This window comes from Vanacampus margaritifer, chromosome 16 (assembly GCF_051991255.1).
Source record: "Vanacampus margaritifer isolate UIUO_Vmar chromosome 16, RoL_Vmar_1.0, whole genome shotgun sequence".
Classification (NCBI taxonomy): Eukaryota; Metazoa; Chordata; class Actinopteri; order Syngnathiformes; family Syngnathidae; genus Vanacampus; species Vanacampus margaritifer.
The window spans coordinates 5,008,884-5,035,044 of NC_135447.1; the positions used below are offsets into that span (position 1 = coordinate 5,008,884).

Here is a 26,161-nt window from a genome sequence, read left to right on the forward strand (position 1 = left end):
ACACACACGCACATACACATACTCACCCACATACAAAAAAAAAGTATATATATATATATATATATATATATATATATATATATATATATATATATATATATATATATATATATATGTGTGTATATGTATATATATATATATATATATATATATATATATATATATATATATATATATATATATATATATATATATATATGTGTGTATATGTATATATATATATATATATGTATATGTATTTAAAAAAAAAAAAAAACATTTACTAAATTTTTTTTAATTGATTTGTTGGTTTTAAAAAAAAAAAAAAAAAAAAGGAGAGCAATGATGATGTCAAATCGAATGAACAATACTGAGCTCTAAAAAAAAAAAAAAAAAGTAGGGGATAAGACTTGTAACTTTGACGTAATTTAGCAGCACACCAAGTCCATCAAACACAATGTAGCTTAACTTCCAGCTATTGGACATCATGGCTAGTGATATGCTTATAGCGGAACGTCAACTGCATAACTCATTCCAAGCGGCATCACGCAAACTCGATATCAGTTCAGTGCAGATTGGTTATTTCAAAATTGATGTGTGGGCTGGAGTAAATGAATGTGACTGCCATTGACGTCAAAATAAATTTTAACTATTTCTATTTAACGTTTTTTTCCCCCCACTTGTTAACAAGAGTATGAAAACCTAGTTTTTTTTATTGTACATTTAGAACAGATATAACATTTGTGATTAATCATGATTTAACTAGTGAAGTCATGCGATTAACTAAGATTAAAAATTGTAATCGCCTGACGCTCCTAATTTTTAATAATCTTTTCTTTCTTTTTTTTAAATCGCGTCAGGCGATTAAAACTCTTAATTGTAATTAATTGCATGACTTCAATAGTTAACTCACGATTAATCACAAATTTGACATCTGTTTTTCTAGGTTTTCATACTCTTAACAAAAGTGGATTTTTTTCTTAAACTAGTAGAAATAGTTCAAATGAATTTTTGACGTCTATAGCCGTCAATGGCAGTGAATGAGTTAATGCAAAAGTGACCCTGAACAGCATATTCACATTACCGGCCTGCCGGGAAATCACCAGAATGTCCAGATTACTACTCCAGGTCTCTCACGTACAGACAAGCATTCAAGTTCATGCTGCCTTTATTCATGAGCATTATTGTTACGACTAATACAACTTCATATGCTGAGCTTTTTTGCTTTTTAGCCAAATTCATCCATTAAAAGTGATAAAGAAAAGTAGTGAACAGTTAGTTCCGCCTCCATCCGCACTGCATTCTTGTTACAAACCAGGAATAACAGGACATGCAAATAAAAACTGCTTCACAGATATAATTTTTTTTCTCAAAAATAATTGCAGTAATTTACTGTCTTTATAAATCACAATATTTTTTACTGGAATCAGCAATCCAGTGAAATATATGTTTAATATACTGTAAAGCACCAAAAGCTTTATGGCAGGACTTCAGCACTTTTGTTATCAGGTTTTAGGGTCTTAAGTTTGAACTTGACATGTAAAGTACTTTTGCAACTTCCTGCTATTTTTTGTTATTGGATAATTACTTAGCTCGGTCATAAAGAGTGACACAGATGACTTTATCGGTTCTGTAAGAAATGTGATACCCAACTGACCTCACAGCCCCATTCATACACACACTTTTTTTTTTTTTTTTTTAACATTGACGTTAGATGATTATGTAACATCTATTATGTTTAAAGGCACAACTGGTTTAACTTAAACATTATACAGCAATAAAGTGGTCCTCGTCCTACACACGTCGACGGAATTTATGTTGCCTTCAGGTTTATTGGTAATAAATGAACTGAAGGAACCTCGGTTAATACCGAAACGCCGGAGGGTGCCTGAAGGCATCACCACTTCAGGACGTTCCAGCGGGTGACATATTCCTTACGGATAAATAAACCCCCAGTCGCATGGCTCCAAGGACCTTTTGGAGCTAACGGTGTGACTGTTGCACGTAGTTTTAATGTCGACGAATGCAGTGAAAGCGAAGTAACGTTGCATTGTTCGTATCGCCTTGAGGTGAGTTTGGTTGAAGTTGCAGTCACATTACCTTTACGCTAATGTTGGCTAATAAGCGCACTAAAGTTAGCTAGTAACAGCGAATTCAAGCTTCCTGTATTCACAAGAGCCTTATCGTTCTCTCTCTCTTTTAATAAAAAATGTTTTTAACAAAATCAAATAGTTTATTATATTATAGTTTAGGCTATTCACATAAGCCAATTAAATAACGGACAATAATAAGCCATTGGCTCTGTAATACGAAGCGTCCACGTACTCTGGATGTTGCACACAATAGTTTACCATGACATACTCTTGTTCATTGCAATGATGTTGTTTTCTTCATTAAAAAAAAAACCCTCCACTTTATCACTTGTTGCATTCGTAGATTAACAGTAGTTCGACTTTAGCCGCAGATGAAAGTGTCACTTCAGATACGTCTTCATCCTAATGTCATCTGATCTGCTAGTAACGTTTATTACATAATGACAGATCTATTGAATGTTGACAAACACTTTTAGTAATTAAACCAACTAGCATCAAGTTGCACAATACGTATCGAATAGTGACAATATCCAATAGAGCAGTCTCAAATAAAAAAAACGGTCAGCTTTGAATGACACTGTAAGACGGGTATTAATTTTCCATAAAAAAATACAAAATCAATTTGTTACTCTCTGCTGATAGAAAAAACACATGACACCACCGTTATTGTAGACATAAGGATTTGCTTTATTATTCCTAATGTCATGCATGTCAGCCAGCATGACTTTCAGATGTGGAATCTGAAACAAAAAGTGAACAAAAATCTCCAGACATATTAGTTCGAATTAATTAATCTAAATCACAATGTCCTACTGCATCACATCCAGAACTGTTCCTAGTATTTTAGACTATTTCTTTTGAGGCAACTATAATGAAGTATTATACTTTAGGGAGAACAGTTATCACAGCTCTTGAACTGGATATTATAATTTATAAGTAGTCACGTTGTCTTCTAACCCACCATAGATTTGTTTACTAGTCATGCATTGTCATTTCTTGTCATACCATTTTCTGTACAGTACATCCTTCTCTGTCTCATCATTCCAGTTTCCTGCTCTGACAACTGCATGCTGCATGTCTGATATAAACTGCGCGTCGCCCACCTGCACGTCATATCAGCTGGTGATACGCTATTTAAAGATTACTATATCACCTGTGCATGCTATGCGGTAACTGTGGCACAATGAGAAAAGACAGTGATAACCCTCTGCTATTATCATCCAAGAAACCATGCCAAGGCCAGGCAAACTATGGACAACAGCTAGAAACGCTACATGCTGCGTCGGGATTGGAGGAGGCGCAAACAGAGCAGGCCCTCTCTGTGGAGATAAGACACCTACAAGAAGTACAGGAGGTCGTGAGGGAGGCGACTTCCAGACGTGCGTGCCAAAAAAGCAGACACTCCAGCAGACCGCCGTGTCCCTTTAAAGACAGTGGGCGATACAGTAACATCGAGTCAGGCGACTCTGCACGCAAAACACGGAATCTGGAGCAGCTGCTGCTGATGCTGTCCGGGAAGATAAATAGTCAGCAGGGAGTCTATAAATTGCATAGGCAGGAATTGGAGCTAGAAAAGGCCATCGTCCTCTGCCACCTGCTAGACACCCACCAAGATTTCCTGCACAAAAGACGGATTGCGAGACAATTAACCCAAGATGGCAGCAGCTTCGGTCAGATTGCCCCTCACCTAACCCACTCTCGGACCTCGCCGCGTGGATCCAAAACTGCCCCTTGTTCATCCAAGAAGAAAAGTAAACATGAGCAGCAGGCAGCAAGCAGTGACTTGTATTTAGATGTGTGTACCGCGAGTGTTGCAGTGGACGGCTGTTGGAGCAGTGCTCTAAAAATTTGTCACCCTCATAACACTCCTCATGCACAGTGCAGTGACCACGCCCCCTGCCACACACAGTCTAGTGGGTCAGCTGAGTCCCCTCCCTCCAAATGCATGGACAGAAACATGGAGGTAAGTAACTTAATGTTTCCAAATTGACTGTGTTTACAAGACCGGCAGCAATGTAGTTTTTTTGTGTAACAGTTTTATGCATGTCATTGGTGGGCTTTTTTTCTTACCGCTTGAGTCCAATTGAGTAAACTAGCCAAGATTTGTAGTTTTGTAACTATGACTAACACTGTAAAAAAAAGAAAGAAAGTTATATTTACTTGAAGAAGACTAGTAAAGTTTTTTTTCACTCAGAAATTCTAAGTACATTTTTTCAAGTAGCGTTATAAGTATATTTGCACTCCTTGCAATATTTACTTAAGAATTTCGTAGAGTAAAAAAACGTAATTAGTTTTTTTTTTTTCAATTCAATTTTACTTTAAAAAAAAGAAAAGAAAAGAAAATTAAAACAGTGAAGCTGGTGTAACAGCAGCGTACACAGATCAATATACAGGGCAGGCATTTAGGGTTTCTGTAAAAGCATCACATAACCTGCGCCAGTGTTATCAAACAAATCGATACAACGCATATTACACGTAAACGGCGCAGATTGAATTGATAGATTGAAGTAGAAAGGGAAAATGTTGTCATAGAGTTCTAGTGGATGCTTGATCATAGTTTGTCATATCACAATATTCTCTCTTTTGTGATCTTTTTCTAACATACCTCTCATTGTTGGAAAGAAAGCTGTTGCTGCTAAATGTAAGGGCATCATTAGAATTTTACACAGCCACAATGTGATTTAGTAACCCTCAATCAAGGAACGTGGACCGTCATATGGTATTAACGGTAAGTTACCAACATATTGAGCCAGAGTAACTGAAAATGGAAGAAAACATGGTGTTTGCGATACAAAATTAGTGTTTGTGTAATTCATTTAAGAGAAAATTGTCCGCTATTTGCTACTATAGCACTTTCGACAAGATTTTGGAGTACGTCATTTTTTGGGCCATTCATCCAGGAAAACATTTTTGACGTTGGCGCATATTTAGAAGCATACTTTTGTCCGTGTTCTCTTGATTAGTGATGCTGTGGTTCACTCATTTGACATTCTGTATAGACAACATGGTTTCATTTTGTACTTAGTAGTGAGTATAGTATGTACTATTTGAGTCTCAATAGTTGACTGTTATATTGTGTGCCGATTAATTTAATAGACTTAAGTCAGCTAGCATAGGCTGCAGCTCTGTTTTGAAATGGAATTATTATTAATCACTGATCAGTGATGACGGATGGATGGATGGAACTGATAGGTCAAGGAGATGAATTAAGTGGCATTGAGTGTATTCCTCCGGCTACCAATGTTATCGTCTTGTGATCCCAAGTACAACATTACGCAACAGCAGATTGAATAGTGGCATGCACTGTTAAAGGAAAACGTGTAACTCGGAGGAGCAATGTTCCCCACTTTCTATTTTTGTGCGCAAGCTAGCTATATTGAACCAGACACTCACCAACCTATTGGTTATCATGTTTTATTGGCTTGACCTATATGTTTATGAAGAGTATGGTTATAGTTTTAATATTCATTCTTTTAATGGCATTATCTTATTGTATTTACTTGACATTATGTGAGGAGTTATGTTGCCGTTGCTTGGCATTCCCATAACTATTCAACAGTATCGTTGCATGTGCAGTGGAAACTCCCCACACAATCATTTATGCAAGACAAACTGCAATTTGCTAGGGAAATTGATCATCATAAACTTTTTTTTAGTATTTTGATGAAATGAGGTCAGCACTGTGGTAAAAAAAAAAAAAAAAACACAATAAAAGCATTATTGGTTAGCCACATACCTCAGTGTTATTGTAAAATAAAAAATATATATATTCTAAAAATAATATCTAACTTGTTCTATGCTCATTATTAGAGCTTACATTAGCAAAAAATAATTTGGTTGAACTAAAAAAAAAAAAAAAAAAAAAAAAAAAAGCCCACCATTTAATGTCTTGATTTTACAAAATAAAGTCCCTCATTGTTCTTAATTAATATATATATTTTATAATATTTTGTTTGAAGGCCTGTTCAAAGATCTTTGAAAAAAAGTCTTAAAATTGCTACAGAGTCAAAGAAAAAAATCATTTTTATTTGATGACTTTGTAAAGAATTTGGCAATTTTTTCAAATAATTTACAGTAGCTCTAAATCTTTTTTTTTTTATAATTATTTTAAAATATTACAGTACACGATTGAACCTATATTGCTCATTCCTACTAGTCATATTGAGAGAATAAGAGATCTTAAATTTGATGAGTGTTGCCTTAAAAAATGTAATTTGCCTTCTTTAAAAATACAGAAACATAGTTTCACCCAGGGTTGGCAAATTCAATACTGATCTGAAAGAAATCTAGTGTTAAGTCAAGTTTTGCCGCCCGATCCAATTTGTTTCAAATCACTCAGCATCTTGTCAGGCTTCTAATTGGTTTTACAAGTGTCAAACTGCAACTACACATTAGAATTAGTTACACTCGCTCAACTGCGTGTCTCATGCAGCCTCCCTGCGTAGCAGTCTGTGTTGCCTCTTGAACAATCAATAGGGAGCCAACATCATTCCAGCGTCGTCTCCATGGAAACGAGCTATAGTCGCCGTTATGATTGGGCACTGCCTTGAATGCTTGCCTTTTCGTGATAGGATGATGAGGAAGTCTTCCCCACCCCCTCCCTCTCAATGACAAGCAGCGTTTTATACGCTCATTTTTCCAATCGTCCTTTTTCACCTTTATGGCGCTGGAACCGACGTGAGATGCAGCCCGTCGTGTCTTCTCGCGTCTGGCTAAAAGCAGAAAGCGGCGCTGATGAGCACGGACTCTGAACGGGAGAGCGGAAATACCACGGACGCCGCAGCCTTATGGGGATATTGCAGTAGGGACCTGTTAGTTGGATTCCTCTTGCATTTATGGCTCTTTGTATCTTTTCTTGTTTGCTGTTTTATTTGAGGCCTTTATGTATTATTTCTACGCGACATGCAATATTGCCAGGGTCTTTTTCTGGCTATTACAAACTGGCCGCAGACGACAGCGGTACGGCATGGATAGAGAATCCTTATGAGTAGCACAGCGTTACTCTGAAGCTTGAGTCTGTACTAAAGAAAATTTTGAGTGTCTGGACAATGACTGTGACTTATTTGCCATCGGGAGCAGATGCCAAATTATGTCCTGTGTTTTTTGAGGGCGCTGTCCTTATTTTGGAAGACGTCATTACTCGGAGAAGGACAAGGGACTTTCCAACAGCTTCTTTAAATGATGTGAAACGGGCATCATAACCTTAAAAGATTTCATTCTATTTTTGGAGTCACCGCTATGGCGTACTCTCCTTATTTTGACGTCTAAATACGCTTTGAAAAAAAACCTCTTGTTTATGGACTTCAATATGTTTCAAAAGAGAACTTGCCAGACTTTTCTCCATGCACTCGTCCACCAGTTATAAGCTGGTCCGGGATTCACATCGTCCTTCCTTCCTTGACTGGGAGTGATGTATGATCTGTGGACTCGAGCAGAGCCACCCGAGCAGACGTCTCCGCTTCGAAATATGCAGTGCCAACAGGAGATCCAAACTCTAGAACAAACGCAAGAAGATAAGGGTCAAGGAGTCTCAGGCGAGGCCATGCCAACCTCTGCCAAAATCCCTTCAACGTCATTATTAGGAAAGAGGCAGCATTCGCTCTATGAAAACCTAAATGGTTTTGAAGCAGAAGGGAAACACAAGGTACGTCTTTTTTTCATGTTCTCTGCTTTTTTTGTAGAGGTTTCTGAAAGGTATTATGCAGCATCGTGTAAAAGTACTGTATTTGAATCTGTTACTTCTGTAAAAAATAAATGTCAATACCAACTGGCCTCCAAATGGTAGGGCAGAGTGTCACATGCAGAGTCATTTAAAGAGGGCTATTTGCTCCAGGCTGTGGAAAACTGCTGATGCCGCCCTCATATGATCTGAATACAAGTGGGTGGCATTCTTGATAAAAGTAGCGAGTAATTTATCTTCTGCAACTATCGTCCCTCCGGGAGTGCGACACTATTCTTGTGTTGTGACGAAAATGCCAAGAACGCAAGTTTCTGACTGGATGAATATTTTTGGTTTAAGATTTTACGATTAATGACCAGGCACACGTGTATTATCATGGTTTGAGTATTCAAATAATGTTGAATTGTAAATAATAATAAATAAAAAAAATTGCAGTTTCTTTATTAACATTTAAGGACAAAACCCCTCTGATTAGAAACAAGCTTGTTGACTTTGTGGTTCTCTGCGATCATCATCTGTCTGGACGCCATATGGCCGCCTTGTCGTCGTTTGTTTGGTTGATGCACATGCACACACCGAGTGACTAGACTTTTTTTTTTTTTTTTCTTCTTCTCCATAACCAGTGGGTATGAAGCTCATGCCAAGTTATAAAGTCTTTGCACTATGATAAAAATCTTGTACTGTAGTTGCTGTCTTTTATGTGCTGGTAATTCTCGTACCTTACCAATTTAACTGTTGTCTGTACTTTTGTTTAAAAAAATAATAATAAAAAATCGCCAAAAGGCATTTTTTCCCCCAATGTTTGTGACCCTTATGTTGTGGATAGTGTGTTCTTTAGCTATCGGCTCTCTACTCAAAGTTTTGTTTACATAGGATAGGATAGGATAGGTCGCCACATGGAGATCACGTTGCTCAAAGGTGTCAACATGTTGGGAAGAGACACTAATGCCACCACTGCGTTTCTCAATCGACCTACTTTGTACCTGTGGGAGAGCAGAAAGTGGAGCGCTATCGTTATCTCATTATCACACTTGACTTCACCATTTCCTTTGTTTAAACTAACACAAATCTGAAAGCACATATTGCACTAATCACATTGTTTGACATGTTTAATGTAAAAAAGCAAGAAGCATGCTGTGTGTCTCATTTATTTAGTTGTGACCCAAAGATAACCATCATCTGTAAGATGTTTTCCGTCACTGATTCTAAATGCTTACATTTCCACATGGTTCCTGCATATTTACATGTTATTACTTGATGAATAATTAAGGATGATGGTTACGGTATTCTCTGGAGTGTTAGTCTCAGCACCCCCCCTAACTCACCCCACTGTCTAGCTGTCTGGTTGCAAAGCGTATAGACGGTCTCTATGGAACAGAGGTCATGGACTCATGCACTGCTAATGCAAATGCAGTCACTTCAATATCACCCTGTATTTTATGGAGTGTACTGTGTATATATATTTAGAAATGTGTCTTACTGAAGTTAACCCCTTTTTAGCTTCGTCTAAATATGTGCTGAAAATCCGCATCCCCAAATACAGAGTGAAAGAAAATCTTATTAATTCTTGCATGTAATTAGAATTGACTGGTAAAGGCTTATTCAATACTATTATATATGATAACCTTTGCTGACCTACCTTTTAAAATGGGCTCTTTGTGCAATTAAAAAAAAAAAAAAAAAATGGGGGGGGGGGGGTTATTCTCCCCAAATTCTTAATTAAACATACAACAGTTGTGGTTGGTTTGTTTGTTTTGGAATTCTGTATGCTGAGATTGACTGAGGGTTTTATGAAAACTTCCTACCCAACTTCTGCTTCATCCTTATTAGATGAAGTCAATAATTTATTTTTGCTAACAACAAAGACCGTTTGACTGTCAAAACAAGATTGGGAAATCCAAGTGTTCATTCAAGGATATTGCTCTTTACTTTGGAAATCGCTCTGGAAATTTCCATTTGAGATGTGATATTGTTCAATGAAAGCTGCAGGAGTGACCGTGACTGAGTAGGAGGGATCAATGCCAAGGTTTTGATGGGACTGGATTGATACATATCTTCAATGACCTCAGAGCCGGTCGGTTTTTTTGGATGAATGTTTGGGAGTTTGCGGAGATTATCCAATCTGTGGAATTACAATGGCGATAGTGTATTTTGTTTGTACAAATACGCCTTCTAGTATCAGACATTCCCTTCAGTTGTGTATTTTTTTTGGGGCAGTCCATCTTTCCTTTTTACTTTTGACACTTCTCTAAAAAAAAAAAAAAAAAAAAAATCATTTGGCAGTGGTTGTTGTCTAATGTGTAACAATAACAACGTAACATTTGAATAATCCCAGGACGCCTTGGGGGATTGTGATGTTTTTATTTATGGTACCCAAGAGATTGATGCAGCTATGATAATGTTTTTTAATTAGTGTCTGCCAATAGCTGGGTATGAAATGGGACTCCCCAGCCTGTAATAGAGATGCTACACGAAATGTAATTCATTTTTTTTTTTCCTTTTACCATACTTGAGATATATCTTTCATACACACTGTGCCATTTGAATTGGGCATATTATCACCACTTTCCCGTGATCCAAAAGGATCGTTGTATTCGAATTCATAATAAATACAGTATAGTTTAAATGTTCCTTGACATTGGGCAGGATAAACACATTAGAAACATTACCAGAAAGCATATTTAATTAATTTATTTCTTATTTAGACCAAACACAAAAAGTTGCTTGCAAAGGATGTGGGTGTGGATTGCTTAATGCTTGGGAGGGGATAAAAGCAGTCTGTAATGTTGGCTCTTTGTCCCTTTGCTGCTTAAAGCACCCCCCCCCCCCCCTCCCTGTAATCCGTCAGCATCAGGTACCCCAAGGGTAAATAAGTCATGAATACAGCAGGAGATTTCAGATGACACTTTATAGAGCAGCTTCATGACTTATATATGAGCATTCGGAGCTGTTGTTTAAAAAAAAAAAAATCACCTCACACAATGAACAGCTTTTTGGAGTGCTTCGAAGTTCCCGTGTCAAGGTATTGGCAGAGTGATGTTGTACAAATCAAGGGCCACTATAGATTGATACTTAAGATGACTTCTTAATAAATTAGTCATAGATGATTGGCTTAACTCTTGTCTTTGTGTTCATGTCTGTTTATGGAGAAGGGAGTTCAGTCTGCTACCAAAAATTGCTGATGCTCTATATTTCAGCAAAATCAGCCTCTATATTTCAGCATTCATCATGATCAGACCAATCGGAATTTATATGCAAAAAGATGGCATACCAATAATGAGATGGAAGCTAAAATCAGGCCTGCTGTTTTGATATTTTAATAACACGGGATTTTAAGGTCTTACCTCCTAAAACAATATCTACATCCTGTGTTTCTGTCACTGTGGAAGTGATGCACAGTTACTGAAATGCAAAATTTGCTAAACTGGCTTTAACTCAAGTAATCAACAGCACCTCCGCAGGTTGCAGCCAAGTAGTGCACGCCATTTTGTCTTGATTGCTTCAAGGCGCCATTAATCAACCGCTGATATGTTCGTTATATGTTGGTTTATAATCTCGGTTTCTCTGAGTGGCTTAGTTTTGATAGGTAAATGTTTGGGTTTGTTCTTTCTGAACTTAAAATGTTATCATGAGTGACTTTTGTGTTTCTCGCATAGTTTTGACGAGGTCAGTTAATTTGCTCTTCTACCATTTTCTGTGTGGCAACATTGTCACAGCTATTTGGTAGTGTTTTATCTTTCAGTGAATGTGCTGTATTTATATTAGTGACAAACTGATTGTGATTAGTTAGCTAGTGATTGTTTATATATTTTGTTTTGTTGGCACGCATTCTTCCAGTACTTTCTTCGCTGATTACTATTTTAGTCTACATCTTAAAGCTATTTTACAGTCATGACAGCACACTTTTCTAATGAATTACATAGTCGACAATGTTACAACTGTTCTTCAAAGCACTTGAGAATTAAGGAAAAGCTGATGCAATGCTGACTCACAAGATTTTGCCAGAATGAAATGTCCTTTCTTATGCCAACAATCAGCAAAGGCATTAAGCTCCCAGCCGGACTGTGTTTCTCAAGTTGAGCTAGCGCAGCAAAGTCAGCCTGTCAATGCTTTGAAAGGAGTGGAAGTTGAATACTTTGCCGAGTCACTCCTTAGAAAGTGCACATTTCTACCATTACAAATGAACGTTGCAATTTAAGACGCATTCTGCTTTAGTTTGCAACACTACATAAAGATGCACTCGAGATCCTGTTGCCTCAGGCAGTGCTATTGTGTTTAGCACAGTGTCAATTTAATCATCATCACTATCACGATGAGTCATCCTGACAGCATGTGTAGAGAAGAGACCCTTGGCCTCCTGCGACGGAGTTGCATCTGTCTTGTTAATTGATCCAGATCCATTTGATGTGGAGGAGCAAAGTATTTATTCATTATATGACCTTGAGTGGACCTCACAAATTAAAGGGAGCAAAACTCATTTTCTCAATTATTAATAACAATTTCAATATCCCTTAACGTTGCACAAACATGGATAGATTCCTGTTTTTGGTGCAGGTGAAGGCTGAAATTGGGACCAGCTGTCCACCACCATCCTAGGACGAAAGCCAACATTTGGGGACCAGCAGACTCCTCAAACTGCGGACAAAATAACATCATCTAACATTAGAGTCCCAACACACAAAGTAATCCTTGTTCTGCAGAACTTGTCATGTCTAAAACATATCATATAATAATAATTTAGCTTGATTTCTTTATAAATATTGATACTTTAATCAAATTCTGTCACTTGACATAGACTATGTATTCATACTTAAACTATACTTAGAAATTCCCTGAACTTTGAAACGTCAGTATTTTTTTATTTATTTTTTGTTTAATTCTCTTGAGTTGACCGACAGTGACTAAAATCCGTTGGCACATTTTCTGTGTCGCCAGGGTTGCTGGGAACAGGAATATATCACAACTCGGTTTGTATGGAGCAAATTACATGCCAATTGATTTGGAAACTATTGTTGTTAATGGCTAACATTTATTAAATCCATAAAGAAAATACAGTCTACTTTTCCCTATATGTGATCTCGTTCCTTGATTTTTTTCTCTGTGGTACTCGCACTGTCAGTGATTCAGCTCTCTCCACTTTGCAGCGTGGGTGCAAAGCTCTTCCTGTTATGTTGAGAGAATGTGGTCAGCCTATTGAAAAAAAAAGCCTGTCCAGTGGTGGTGATCTGTCAAGTGCCATGGATGCAGGGGGGAAGCTTTTTGTTGTACAGATTGCCATACTTTAAGAGAAGAATTCACACCTTGCGTTTATTGTGTGTCAATATTTATTGAATGTTTTTTTTTTCTTTTTTCCCCCAGAATGGTTCAGATTACAGGTTTCTGGTAAAGCAGAACTTTGAACTCTTGCGGGCTTTGGATGAACTTAAGAAAACATGCAGCATACTGAGGGAAGAAAATTGCCTGTTGGTAAGTTTAAAAGCAACAGCTGATGTTTATGACTGAAGATGGCATAGGTCAGGGGTCTGCAACCTGCGGCTCTGGAGCCACATGTGGCTCTTTAGTCCCTCTCCTGTGGCTCCCTGTGGATGTACACAAAAAAAAAAGAGGAAATTAATATATTTTTTATATGCTGATTTTTATTTTCTAGATAAAACATTCTTTAAACAAAATGATTAAATAAATAAAAAATAATACATATTTAAAAAAATGTCACAGCCGTGACAAGGTAGATGAAAAAAAAGGAAGAGGAATAGCAGAAAGCTACCATAAGATGTCCATGAAATTGCCAAAAATGTCAAAGAATTGTATACAAAAATACGCGGAAGTGGAAATATTTGGTTTTAAAAATACCCTGCTATGTGTACAAAGCCTTAATTGAAAGCTGCCTGCAGCCCTTGCGCTTCCACAGTTACAAAACTGAAATTACTTTGCTGCCCACTAGATGGTGCTCTTGGGCCCAATGGTTAAGAATCCCTGGCATAGATGATATAGTGTCATTGGATTAATACTGAATGTGTTTTAAATACTAATGATTTTGTGTGTGTAGTCACTCTTTACTGCAGGCACGGTGTGATGTTGTTTGTTACGCCCATGTGTTTAGCGGAAGAGCAGTGCTCCAGAAACGGAGGAGAAGGTCAGGCGGCTGAGGAGGAAGAACACAGAGTTGGCCGTGCTTGCCAAAAGGCTGGAGGAGAGAGCACGCAAATTGCAGGAGGCTAACCTCAAAATGGTATACGGCACAAATTTAACACCGCTAATGTTTTCATTGTTGCTATGTTGACCAGCCGGTTTGTCCTCATTTTGACCCAAGCGCTAGAATTAACTCATTATCAAATCTTTGAATACATGTTGGGAATAGAAGCCTTGTTGGAAGACCCCCATGCACTCTTTGAATAACAATCCATCTGACTAGAACGTTTCAAGGACCTTATTAATCATTAGTCTCTTTTGAGAATTATTAGTGATCTTGAAGTGAAAAGAGTTTTTTTTTTTTTTTTTCATTATGACCCGGGCTGGGTACCATCAGATTTATACGGTCATGATTCATATATTTTTTTTTATTATGTTGAGTTCAGTCTAGCATTTGTATCAATTACATGCTTTATGCTAAATAAATCTAACTGCAAGAAGGGGGTCTTAGTTTACAGCGGTACACGGTTTCGATGTTTACGACGCACAATGAACTAGTAGTGTCACATGACACAAGGCAAGCTCATTTTCAGCCATACTGACTGTTTTTTGATTTTATTGTAAAAAAGTTTATGGCCTACTGCAATTATGACGTTACTTATGTGTTAGCTTGTTAGTGATATACGACGGTATGTTCTGACTTGCGTACAAGTTCGGTGAAAGGAAACGTTCCCCGCTTCCAAGCAACCAGCTATACACAACATAGGCGAGAAATTGACAATATTTAGTACCTTTTACTTCCTCCTTGTTAGGTGAGTTCTCCATCACTGATAAGGCCCGGATCAGTGGAGCACTACAAGAGGGCATTTGCTCGACAGCGAGCACGTGACCTGGCCCAGCATGCGGATGCACTGCTGTGCAAGGACAAGGAGATCGCCGCACTGCAGCAGAACTTCAGGGAACTAGAGGAACGACTGGGCAATGCTAAAGTATATCGATTTTTGTTTCCAATTTCTTGCATCTCACGTCTTTACTTTAGCCCTGATTATTATTTATTTTTATTGTTGTTTGGTCTTAAGTCATCCGTATTCATTGATCCCTGCTTTGTCTTTGGTTGTTACTGATCTTGTAAAGTTAGAATTCACTAGTCATCCCATTCTCGGGCTCACGTTGACTCAAATCTGCTCTCTGCTGGACAACAGTTGTACTGCTAGCAACACATTCTGTCCGCCAAAAGTATTGGGATATTGAGGCCTGTTCCTTTACTTTCACAGTGGACTATAAACATTTGGGTTTTATAGTAAAAGATAATATGAGAGATCAACGTTTTTTTTTTTTTATTTCCAGGTATTTACATTTTTCAAGATATCCTCCATGCATGTGTCTGTGTGTAGGGTGCCTCCCTCCCGTCAAGCAGAGTGGAATTTGAGAAACTTCTCAGGGAGTCTCAGAGGGAAGTTCTCCGGCTTCAAAGGCAGCTGGCCGTCACGTCAACCACACAGCACCAAAACCACAATCCTGATCCTGGTGGCTCGGAAAATAGCGAGACACCTGCTAAGGTGGAGTCTTTGGTAGAGAAGGTAAAAATCACTCCCTACAGTTCATTTCTTCTCAACCCTGCCAAGGTCTATCCTCAAGCAAATACCCCTGATTTGTTTCTGTGTGAAATTATGTGAATGTGAATAAAACGATGTTCACGTTTTCCAATCATCCTAATCTGCCGTCATGGGTAAAGCATATATTTTCACCTCTAATTTGAAAAGAGGAAACTGTCTTGGTAATAAAACATTTCGCCCTGAATCTGAGAGTATGCTTACGCTGGCATGCATGCTGTTTTGCCGCGTTATATAATGGCTTGCCGTTTGAGCCGATACTAATCTGCCGCAAGCCATAATGAGCTGATTCCCTTTCTCGAACTTGGACCTGGTCAAAGATGCAAAACTCACACACTCTTGATCCTCACTGCATTTAATACCCACCTTCTTCCGCATTCTGTTACTCGAATCACTGCTGACCTTTTGCGCCGCAGAATTGATGCCTTAATATGCTGTCCACCGGCTCGAAAGAGAAATACACTTATATCATAGATGGAGGAATAAGTTACATAATGCGGTGTTGACATTATTTACTACGGCGCACTACTTAACTGCATCTTATTTGTAACTGGGGAGGAACAACTCACTTCTGTGACTGAAAGGAATAATATATTTTTGTGTATTGATGTTGTCGTTTATCTTGGCATTACGCTGATATTCTTTATCCGCAAGTGTCTGTGATGTACAGTCTCTCCCTGGGAAGCTCAAATGAGAATGCCGATTGTGGTAATCTCTCCTTTGTGGGCCGCACACACGCACTCGGTGGCACACGAACACCCAGAACGGGGCCATGTTGTGTGAACTCTAATCCCCTCTAACAACGGAATGGTACAGTCCAGTAATCCGCTCTCTGTTGCTGTGGCAGCGGTGAGAGGGTTTTCGGGTGGTAGGTAAGACTCCAGCCGCACCAAAGACTTTGCTACCAAGCCCTGCTCTGGATAACTAGCAGGCCCAGCGACAGCCTTGATGTTGCTTCAGATCACGCAAAAGGGGTAGGTCATCTGATCAGTTTGGGCCTTTTGCATGTCGATTTGTACTTGTAGCTCTCTTAACATGAATTTCTGCAGAGTCGGTCGCTTTGCGGCAACCGTTATTCAGGATTGACAACATTTTTTTTCATGTGTATAAAATGACACTTTAAATACACAACACCTATTCACGGGCAGTCAAAAATCCAGTTTTATATTAAAGATATACATCCTGACAGTGACAGCATGCTACTGCATTTGACTACTGGACATCGATATGCTCTGTATTAAAAAAGAAAATCAACGGCCAGGCCAATCCATTAAGGTGCTTTTAAAAGAAGTGATCCAGTTACCCGTTTGAGTAGTCTGCAGGGATTACACCAATGTGCTTATGGCACTCAGGGACTGCTGAATGGGGCATGTCTCTGCTTTAGTGCATCGGAGTCCAGGTTGTTCTCGATCCTTTAGTTTGCAAGGACCACCAGTTTGGGGAGTAGTCGGCGACCCTACTGTGCATCTAGAGATGCACTTATTAGCCTTGGCTAGCTACATCCCGCTATCCTTTCTTTCGTGACGTTAACCGACGTTGACAGGAATATTTCTTAATTAATGTCACTGCACATATGTAAGGATGGAGAGGGTGATGTTTGTAACGACGGGATTCAGGGCTAGAGCTCTTAGTAATGTTAACGTGCATTGTAGCATCATTATGACATCAGGGTGGGAACGTGACGCAACCAAAATCTCCTAAACACGAGACTGTCCCATTTAACAAGGGTTGACTGGGAAGCGCCTCCAAAGGTGTCACCCTCGGAGACACTGCAGGCGGGTTCCACTTTTTGGACCAACACAAAATTCGGATATTACTTTTATTTCAGCCCAAGTTACATCCATTCATCCTTTTATACTTTTTAACACATTGCAAATGATGTTCAGGGATACAGGGGGCTGACTGTCTTCTATTCCAACTAACTTTGCGGGACAAATACCGTACTAGAGTGAATAGTAACAGTGTAAATACAACACAAACAAAATGCCATTAAGCCATTGTCATTTTACTGGTAGAAGAAGCAGACTTTTTCTTTTTCCAAGTTACTCTGATATTCACGCAACAGTTACATGGAAGAAAGTTTATTAACTCATTCACTCCCAGCCATTTTCACTGAAGGAATCCCCTTTGCTCCCGGCTGTTTTACTGGATTTTGACTGATTTTGCAAGGTCCACAGCATATTATGTTCTATTGCTATAAAAACATGGAACCTCCCAAGAGAAAGATTAGAGTCTCTTCTTTCCTCAAGAAAAAAAAGTACATTTCTATCTATTTGTTTTGCAGCAATTAGGCGTTAAAATATAGCAAATTTAGATTATTGTTCACAAATCTGTTTTAAACTTTGGGGGAAACAGCTAATTTTCAACATAGCCCTGGTTGATCTCTTATACTCTGCTCCCACCTGCTGGCCGTTTTTGTAATAACCATTGCTTCAACCGTTCTCTGTAGTTCAGAGGCTACATCAAAGCCTTCTGTATGTTCTAGCATACAAAAAACATAAGAATTTATAAATATATCTATGGGACACTGGTAATATTTGAAATGGAACATATTTATACGTTTTTGGGAGCAAATGAGTAAAAAAAAACACACACAAATATTTGGACGGAAGGGGCGACACAGCTGAGAAAAAAATAAAAATACCGTAATTATAAATAAACATTTTTAGTGAATTTACAATCCATTTCAACTACTATTCAATTGCATACACTACAAAGTTAATGTTCAAACTAGTACATTTTATTATTATTATCATTGGGAACTGAGGACACTAACTGTTGAAGCTTTGCTTGATGTACGACTTTAGTAGCTCAACAGTCTGTCATATTTGGCCCTTCATAATGTGCCACACATTTTTGATGTGAGACTGATAAGAACTGCTGGCAGGCCAGTGTAGTACTCCTACTCGTTTAATTAAAAGCCATGCTGTTGTTGTAACGCATGCATTATGTGGCTTGGAATCAGGGCTAGACACTAAATCTAAACGTAATCATTCCTCAACTTCCTCACTCTTTTGTTTTCTCTGTTCCAGCTTTTTTTTTTTAATTTTATTTTATTTATTTTTTACTGTTTTTTAATGTTGTAGGTATCAAATTAAAAAAGTGAATATTTACAATAAGTCATCAATTTGAGCATTAAATATCTTGTCTTTGTAGTGTATTCAATAGAATATAGATTGAAAAGGATTTGCAAATCATTGTAATCAGTGCTTTTATTTACATTTTACGCATCCCACCATCCGTGCATCCATCCATCCGTTTTTGGAATTAAATAAACACATTTATGGAAACTTATTTATCATAACTTAAGGGTTTATTGGGAGCATATGAAGCTTACACAAGTTTTAGATATGTTGGGAGTTAAGTTTATATATCCATCCAATTTCTCCTTATTAGGGTCACAGGTGAGCTGGAAACTCTCCCAGCTGACTTTGGATGAGAGGCTGGTCAAAGTTTATTTACTGTATGTAGCCAAAAGCTAACACTTATTTAGGTTTTCCATTTAATCTCAACATCCCGTGCTTTTAACATGACAATGCTTTTGTATCCTCATATTTCATCTGTGAGCTATTATGTAATGTTCTCCCTGTGTGCCCTTTTGTGTGAACGGTGTCAGAATTATGTCAGAGACCAAATAGGTTGCTGATTATATCTTTTTTGACTCGACATTGTGACAATCCCTTTTAAAAAGATCTGCTCTTTTACACAATTTGACCTGTTATATTGTTAGGTTGGAATGCTTAAAAGTGTGTAGCATGGTAAATATTTGCATTATTAATGGAGTTCAATAAAATTCATTTGGATTTATATATTGACAAGTTAGAACTAAAGACGCCAACAAATAGATGAAGTTTTCTAATTTATTAAGTCTGCCTCTTTTTTATGGGAAAAAGGTAACCGATCATAATGGTTACATGTGGTATGCTTCATTACTTTATTATTCACTTTTATTTCTTCTATATCTAAATTTTTACCATGATCTTGATGTGCAAAGTCTGATCACGCTTGGGTGTTAGGCATGAGCATTTTCAAAAATTATTATTTATTTTTTTAATGCTGCCACATCGAGAAATAACAACTCTTTATACGTACAGGTCCAAATTCAAGTTACAACTTCCAACATTAATTAAAAAAAACATATTCAAATGGTTATTTAAAAATCAAAAGATTAATATAAGGCTAGAAAAAAAGACACCACAGCGTGCAATTTGAAAACAAAAGGAAAAACTCTCCAGTGTCACATGAGGATGTTTGATTGTAATCCTGGGCCTTTTTTTAAATCAATTGACTGGATCTCTCTATTTAAAGCCTCACGGCTGGCAAAGCTATTATTAGAGAAACAACCAAGTCATAAGGTGGGAGGAACTGCTTTAAGAGCTCAGAGGCACAATTGTGCCATGGCACTGATCAAGGTAGAGCTTTAAAAAGATTTCTGTTACACAAATTGTTGTACCATAAATTTTGGCCACCCAGAACGTTTCTGGGTGGTTGACATCAAATGATGGAGTGAGTGATTGTCTTTTGCACAAGTTGTAGGTTCGATTGTTACAAAGTCCATAAATCTCCAGAGATATTCTTGTGCAAGATCAGAATTCCTTCCTGGTTGTGGTTTACTGCTAAACTGGTTGACACATGAGCCGTTCAGCCTCTGAAATTTGAGGGACCGTTTTTGTCCCTGCAATACTGTTTTTTGCTTATTTAATTGTATTTTTTTGGGTGGGGAGACAATGTTATTTTTTTTTTTTATCCGCCTTTTTTTTAATTTTGGGGGTGTGCGCCTTCCTTAACTAGGTCTAATCATTCAAGCTTCCAAATAAATCACGCAGGTTAGTTCTCCAGTTCTACCTCAGATTTGACCTTTTGCCATCTGCTTCTCTGCTCTCTCATTTCATTTTAAATGTGTGTTTACTCTCAAATAGTATCAAAAAATGTCCATTGAACCCCAAAGTTGTGCACGTTCATAGCGGATAAAAATGCTACTTGATCATTTTCAGAACTCAAACATATATAACAGCACTGTGCAAATAAAAGTATTTTTAAGCAGCATTAGATTTATGGTTTTAGCATATATATAATGACCATGTCAAAAGTAAAAAAGAAAAATTATGTTGAGTAGTCCGTTTGTCATTTGTTAGTTAGCAAGCTGCTTCATGGAGAATGATAGTCTCTCGTTACTGTCAACAGATAACAGTTGGGTGCTACCATTCCAAATTCGGAAGGTGAACCACTGATGGCCATAATGACTGAAAATAAGTAAATGCATCTAATAAGTCTATAAGGGAGCGTCTTTTGCTAGCTGTGGCTGAGTGGTGTTGATCCTGTTATTAGGTCATGGCCTCGGCGTCACTAGCGCAGTCACTTCTTCAGCTGCTGACCGTAAGTAGGTTTGCTCTAAAATTAGATAATGATTCCCAACTGTTAACAGCCTGACCCTACTCAGTTCGGTGGAAGACAATTGGAAAAAATCCTACAGTTAATGGAAAACTGCCAATAATTAAGTCAGTAAGAATAGCCTGCTGTCATTATATCCTTCCTAATTCCTTTGTAAAAGCTTCCTGCTGATGTGTTGTAGTCGTGTTACAGGCTTGGGGGAATCCCAAGTGTAGTATAACTATGGCTATGGTTTCTATTCACAATTCATACATTTTCCAAGCTTTTATCATACATTAATCAAAACCTTACTGGTAAGATTCCACCTACAGTATGAATATATAAAATGATTGACTGGCTGATTTATGCTTCTCATGTCAGGTTGTGGGAGGGACCCCATGTGTGCCATTAGATGAATCTCCATCTAGGTGTGAGAAGACACCCGGAGGGGAGGAGGACTCGGGGCTGCCAGTGACGCCCCACCCGGGCCTCAGGCCCACTCCCCCCCATCAGGAGAGAAATTCAAAGGAGAAGCATCTTCACTATCTGGTCAGTGACTCCTGTAAAATCAGCCAACAAGTTTTTGCTTTGCGTGTTCAATTCGTTTGTTGAAAAACTGGTCATACAGAAAGTGTGTTTCAAATAATAACACAATAGTAATACTCGATTTAAGTCCCGTGGCCTTGAAATAAGCTGATTTCTCCTTTGCTGGCACTACATGTAGGCTGCATTTAGAATAATTAAATCATGTTAAGCTTTGTAATGCTTTGTTGCTATCATGTTGGGAAGTCTGTATGGAAACTGAAAGCTTGGTTCCGCTTTGTAAATTGTTTTCCTTTATTTGGTCCGTCACAAAAAAAAAATCTGATTTATTGAACCTCAATTATGGTTTGTACTCAGGCTGTATCAATTTCTCTGAATGTTAACTGAGGCAAAATAACTTTTTTGTGTGTGGTCACTTTAGGAGAGTGAGCTGACAAAGAAGAGAAAAGAATGTGAAAGTCTCGAGCATGAAGCAAAGAAGCGGCAGAAGAAATGCCTGGATTTGGTAAATTATCCTCTTACTCCAGTTTTCCCTTATGATGAGGTCTGAAAGGCTTTCCAATCTGCATAATGCGTTAGACCTAAACCTTCACTGCGATTGTTTTATTCGAAACACTGTCCGGCGTTTCCGTGACAGGAGAGCCAGCTTGAGGATGAGCAGGGCAAAAATGAGAAGCTAAAGGAGGAGTCGGATCTCCTCAGGAGGAAGGCACAGCTGCTCGAACAGGCGAGTGTCCGAAATGTCTATGATTGCTGTAAATGTGACCATTTATATACCAATCCAGGTTAAGCAACAAAATGTTGAAGTCTGGTCTTGTCAACAAAGTCATCATCATGTTTCACAGGCTCGAGTTGAGAATGAGGAGTTGAGGGAAGAACTCTCTAAAGTGACCGCTCAACACAATTCAGTTCTCGAGGAGAACCAGAGACTCTGTGCCAAACTGGAGAACCTAGAGCAGGTCCTAAAGGTGTGCAGTGGACCTCACATTTGAATTTCTTCCGTTTGAACCGCTTTCTTCGCTACTCACCACTTGTATTCTGTCTCTTTTGAGCAGCATATGCGAGAGGTCGCTGAGCGAAGGCAGCAGTTGGAATTGGAACATGAGCAGGCTCTGGCTATCCTTAAGTTCAAGCAGGATGAAATCAAGCGGTTGCAACGGGTGAGGACCACAGCCTCCAGCACATAATTGTGTCTAGGAAATGGGGTTTTGCCCAGCAGGAGGCAACCTTTTGGCACTAATAAAGCACCATGGTTATATTAAAACAGTTTGGACAGCGAATAGTTTGCTGTATAGCAATCAATAATCTCTTTGATTATATTTCCTTTTTTTTCTTTCATTTTTTTTTTTTAGGCTCAGTTATTTGCCAAGAGGGAGCATGAAGGTGTCGTCCAGATGTTGGAGGTGAGGTTAAACACCTCTGCAATGTATTAACTTACTATATCGTTCGTCTCAACACGGGCAAACATATTTTTACGTTTTGTTTTTAAAGTATTTTTTAAATATTATATTAAAGTGCTAACGGGTTGATGACAGACAGCACCAAGCAAAGACACTCAAAAGTAACCATTAGAACAGTGTCTTGTTGCGTGAATTTTGAATTCTTTCTACATAACAGCTCTCTGCTGCTTACCCAATATCACAATGTATCAAATTTGTCATCCACCATGTTATTTTGCTTATGACGCCATGGTCTTAAATGATTTGTGTATTTTATTTTAGGAGTTGACTCAGCTTGTTTTGCGGAGGGAGCTGGTAAGAGTATAGCTGGCCGTGTTCTAATATGACTTCCTCTTGCTTGGCTTCTTTGTTCAACTCAAAAGCGTCACATTAGAAAGTCTCAGTCCTACCTGAAAACACGAGTTGCATTGCCGAAGCCATACTCTTGAATTGGCTATAGTTTGACAGATTATTAAACAAAATACAGACAGAATTAACGGTCTGCTAACAGCCAAGAGACATTCTGGTGATACTGCATCCTGACAGGATTTTCTTGCCGACTGTGGCTCTTTATGCTGTATCCTACCTTGTTGACAAGAAGCATGTATTTGAATGTCTTTTTTCCCTTTTCTTATATCTGTGCTAACCAGAGTACACTGGACTGCATGCAGGTACTGTTGACCTTTAACCTGCTTGAGCACATGGACCACAATATTAACCTTCCCTTACACAAACTTCCTGCCTAGCCTCTGTAGCTAGAATCACAAAACCTCTATAACCTTTTTTTTTTCTTCTTTTTTTTTTTGTGGCCATTCGGCTTATTAAATCCCAGCCCAATATTTTGGGGTTATCAGTATGAATCATGTGGATTGGAACAGTCGCATAATTAGGTCCCTTTTTTTTTTTTTTTTTAATTAATGTGATTATGCTATAATGCCAGATTATTTTGTAAATTGTCTTGAATTTTCACTTACGTTTGTGCATCTCAATAAGACTCGCATATGTAAAAATGATGTAGGTGTTGCAGACAGGAAATGTTCAGACTTTTTAATGCAACAAGGAAACCCCCGCCACAAGCCCAACCATAGCGACATTCAAGAACATCAGCGCTGCTTCAACTAACTGTCTGGCAAATAGTAGTATGCACCGTAATAGAGAAGAAGATTTTACTTTATAGACTCAACTTATTCAGGTTTTCCTTGATATTTTATGTGCAAAAAAATTATGTGACAAAATAATTCAAATTCTCCACCCCATTCCACATGATGCTTGTGAGAGTAATGTCTTGAAATGGTTTGTCCCATGTTTTAGGAGTTTGCTTCCAGTATTTATGTAGATAGTATTGTGTTAGTTTTTCTTGTTCCAAGGAACAACAAATGGCTATGAGAGGTTGAATATATATGCTGTGTATGTGATGTTTTCTGCACGCTCATTTGTAATCAAAATTCCACCCCCATTACAAATATAGTTCATTGACAAATAGTAATCATTTCACCAGTGCGCTACAAACTCATCGAGGAATATTGCAGGCAGATTTGCATGATTATTATTGCTATTTCTTTCTGAAGATATGATACAAAATGTCTCTTTTTGTGATGACTGAGATTTAAAAATGATTTGACTCCCTAAATTAAAATTTGTCATAAAAGTATCAATTTGTAAACCAGGCAAGTCAACAGTAAAGGATACATTAAACAGTTGACAACAGGTCAAATACTTTTCCCTGCTTAGTAGAATAGGCCCAGCATGTGTGTGTGCGCTGATCTTTTTAATTGTGTCTTGGAAGTTGCGACTCACATATGTAGAAACCTCGTTTGTCTGACATAATGATTTTAACAAATATCATCAATGCCTTTGTGCAGTCGAAAGTGCGAGATCTGGAGGAGAAGTGTCGCAGCCAGAGTGAACAGTTTGGCTTGTTGTCCCGAGAGTTGGAGAAGTTTCGACTGCAGGCCTCGAAGACGGACCTTGCTGGCGCTGGCCTTCTTAACCACCCCGGCTTCTCTGTTCTGACAAATGGACTGGGCCTGTCTACAGAGCGAGGTAAATCACACAAACAAAGGTGCAAACCACCCAGCCTGAACTATCAATTATTAGGATTTTAACTCAATTTACACACACACACACACACACACACACACACTGCCACCTACTGGAGTAGATGTGCAATTCCACTTAATTCTAGTACGGCCAAAGAAGAAAAGTCCCACGCCGGCATCGCGCCCACACCTGATGTGACGGATGTGTTCTTTCCATCCATTTACTGCATATTAAAATAGAGGCTTCATTAGACTGCATGTTGAATTTTTCTCCCTGTGGTCACACACGAGCCCCACATGGCTTCTTCCTCACTCGTGACTCAAATGCTGCTACAATCAGCCTCGGAGACTGGAGCATGTGCAGAAAGCTGGCTTTGTCATTTGAGAGAAGGAAGTGTATACATGCGGAATTTGGTTCACAGTATATGAATAATATGGGTGTATTTTTCATTTTCACTGAAGCAATCCCATTCGCTCCGGGCTGTTTTATTGGATTTTGACAGATTTTACAAGGCCCACAGAATATTGTGTTCTATTGCTATAAAAAACATGGAACCTACCAAAAGAAAGATTAGAGTCTCTTCTTTCATCAGGAATAAAAAGTATACTTCTATCTGTTTCCATTTAGCAGCAGATAGCATTAGAATATAGCTAAGTTTCATCATTATTCACAACTCTGCTTTAAATTGTGGGAAAATCAGCTTGTTTTCAACAGGGCCCTGGTTGATTTCTTCTACCCTGCTGCCACCTGCTGGCCTTTTTTGTAATAACAACCATTGCTTCAACCGTTTTTTTTGCAGTTGAGAGGCTGCATCAAAGCCTTCTGTATGCTCTAGCATAAAAACAAAAAAAACTTATAGATACGTCTTTGGGACACTTAAAACGTATAAAATAGAACGTATTTATACAACTTTCTATTTATACAACTTCTTCACATATCTCGCCTATGCATCAAACCTCTTACTTGTTCATGTGTTTTAGACTGCACAGATGGCTCATGGGATATGGAGTCTCTGAGCGAAATAGCCTTCTGGAGTCTCGAGGGAGGTGACACTCTCTCCTGCCCTGAGGGTAATAATCCGCTCGGAACTCGGCTTATTTTAATTTTATTTTTTTTGTCCCTGTTACTCATAATGTGTTGGGCGTTTTCACAAAAGCATGGCATGTTCTAACCTGTCATCTCACTCACACTGTCCAACAATGTAACAGAACTTGCATGAGACGCGACTCGAAAGCTGAGGTGAAAACTGTCTGTGGAATCAGTTAAGCCCCTTAG

The 26,161-nt window shown here is 38.3% G+C and overlaps 1 protein-coding gene across 23 annotated transcripts in view; it reads left to right on the plus strand.

The window, feature by feature from the left end:
- Window positions 1-1,918: 1,918 nt before the first annotated feature.
- tspoap1 (TSPO associated protein 1) overlaps window positions 1,919-26,161 on the plus strand; it is a 44,632-nt gene continuing 20,389 nt past the window's right edge. For 10 of the 23 annotated variants that reach the window (XR_013288642.1, XR_013288641.1, XM_077547063.1 and 7 more), the window contains exons 1-16: window positions 1,966-2,048; window positions 3,120-4,035; window positions 13,111-13,218; window positions 13,853-13,981; window positions 14,694-14,870; window positions 15,276-15,461; window positions 21,246-21,413; window positions 21,829-21,912; window positions 22,045-22,134; window positions 22,253-22,375; window positions 22,463-22,567; window positions 22,760-22,810; window positions 23,129-23,161; window positions 23,497-23,517; window positions 24,709-24,889; window positions 25,867-25,956. Coding sequence is in view for 21 of the 23 variants with exons in the window: in XM_077547063.1 (XP_077403189.1) it covers window positions 3,232-4,035; window positions 13,111-13,218; window positions 13,853-13,981; window positions 14,694-14,870; window positions 15,276-15,461; window positions 21,246-21,413; window positions 21,829-21,912; window positions 22,045-22,134; window positions 22,253-22,375; window positions 22,463-22,567; window positions 22,760-22,810; window positions 23,129-23,161; window positions 23,497-23,517; window positions 24,709-24,889; window positions 25,867-25,956 (2,350 nt within the window). In the remaining 2 variants the exon portion in view is untranslated. Of the gene's footprint in view, window positions 2,049-3,119; window positions 4,036-6,655; window positions 7,717-13,110; window positions 13,219-13,852; window positions 13,982-14,693; window positions 14,871-15,275; window positions 15,462-21,245; window positions 21,414-21,828; window positions 21,913-22,044; window positions 22,135-22,252; window positions 22,376-22,462; window positions 22,568-22,759; window positions 22,811-23,128; window positions 23,162-23,496; window positions 23,518-24,708; window positions 24,890-25,866; window positions 25,957-26,161 lie in introns of those variants that run through there. The other 13 variants (XM_077547065.1, XM_077547069.1, XM_077547082.1 and 10 more) reach the window with 8 other exon arrangements.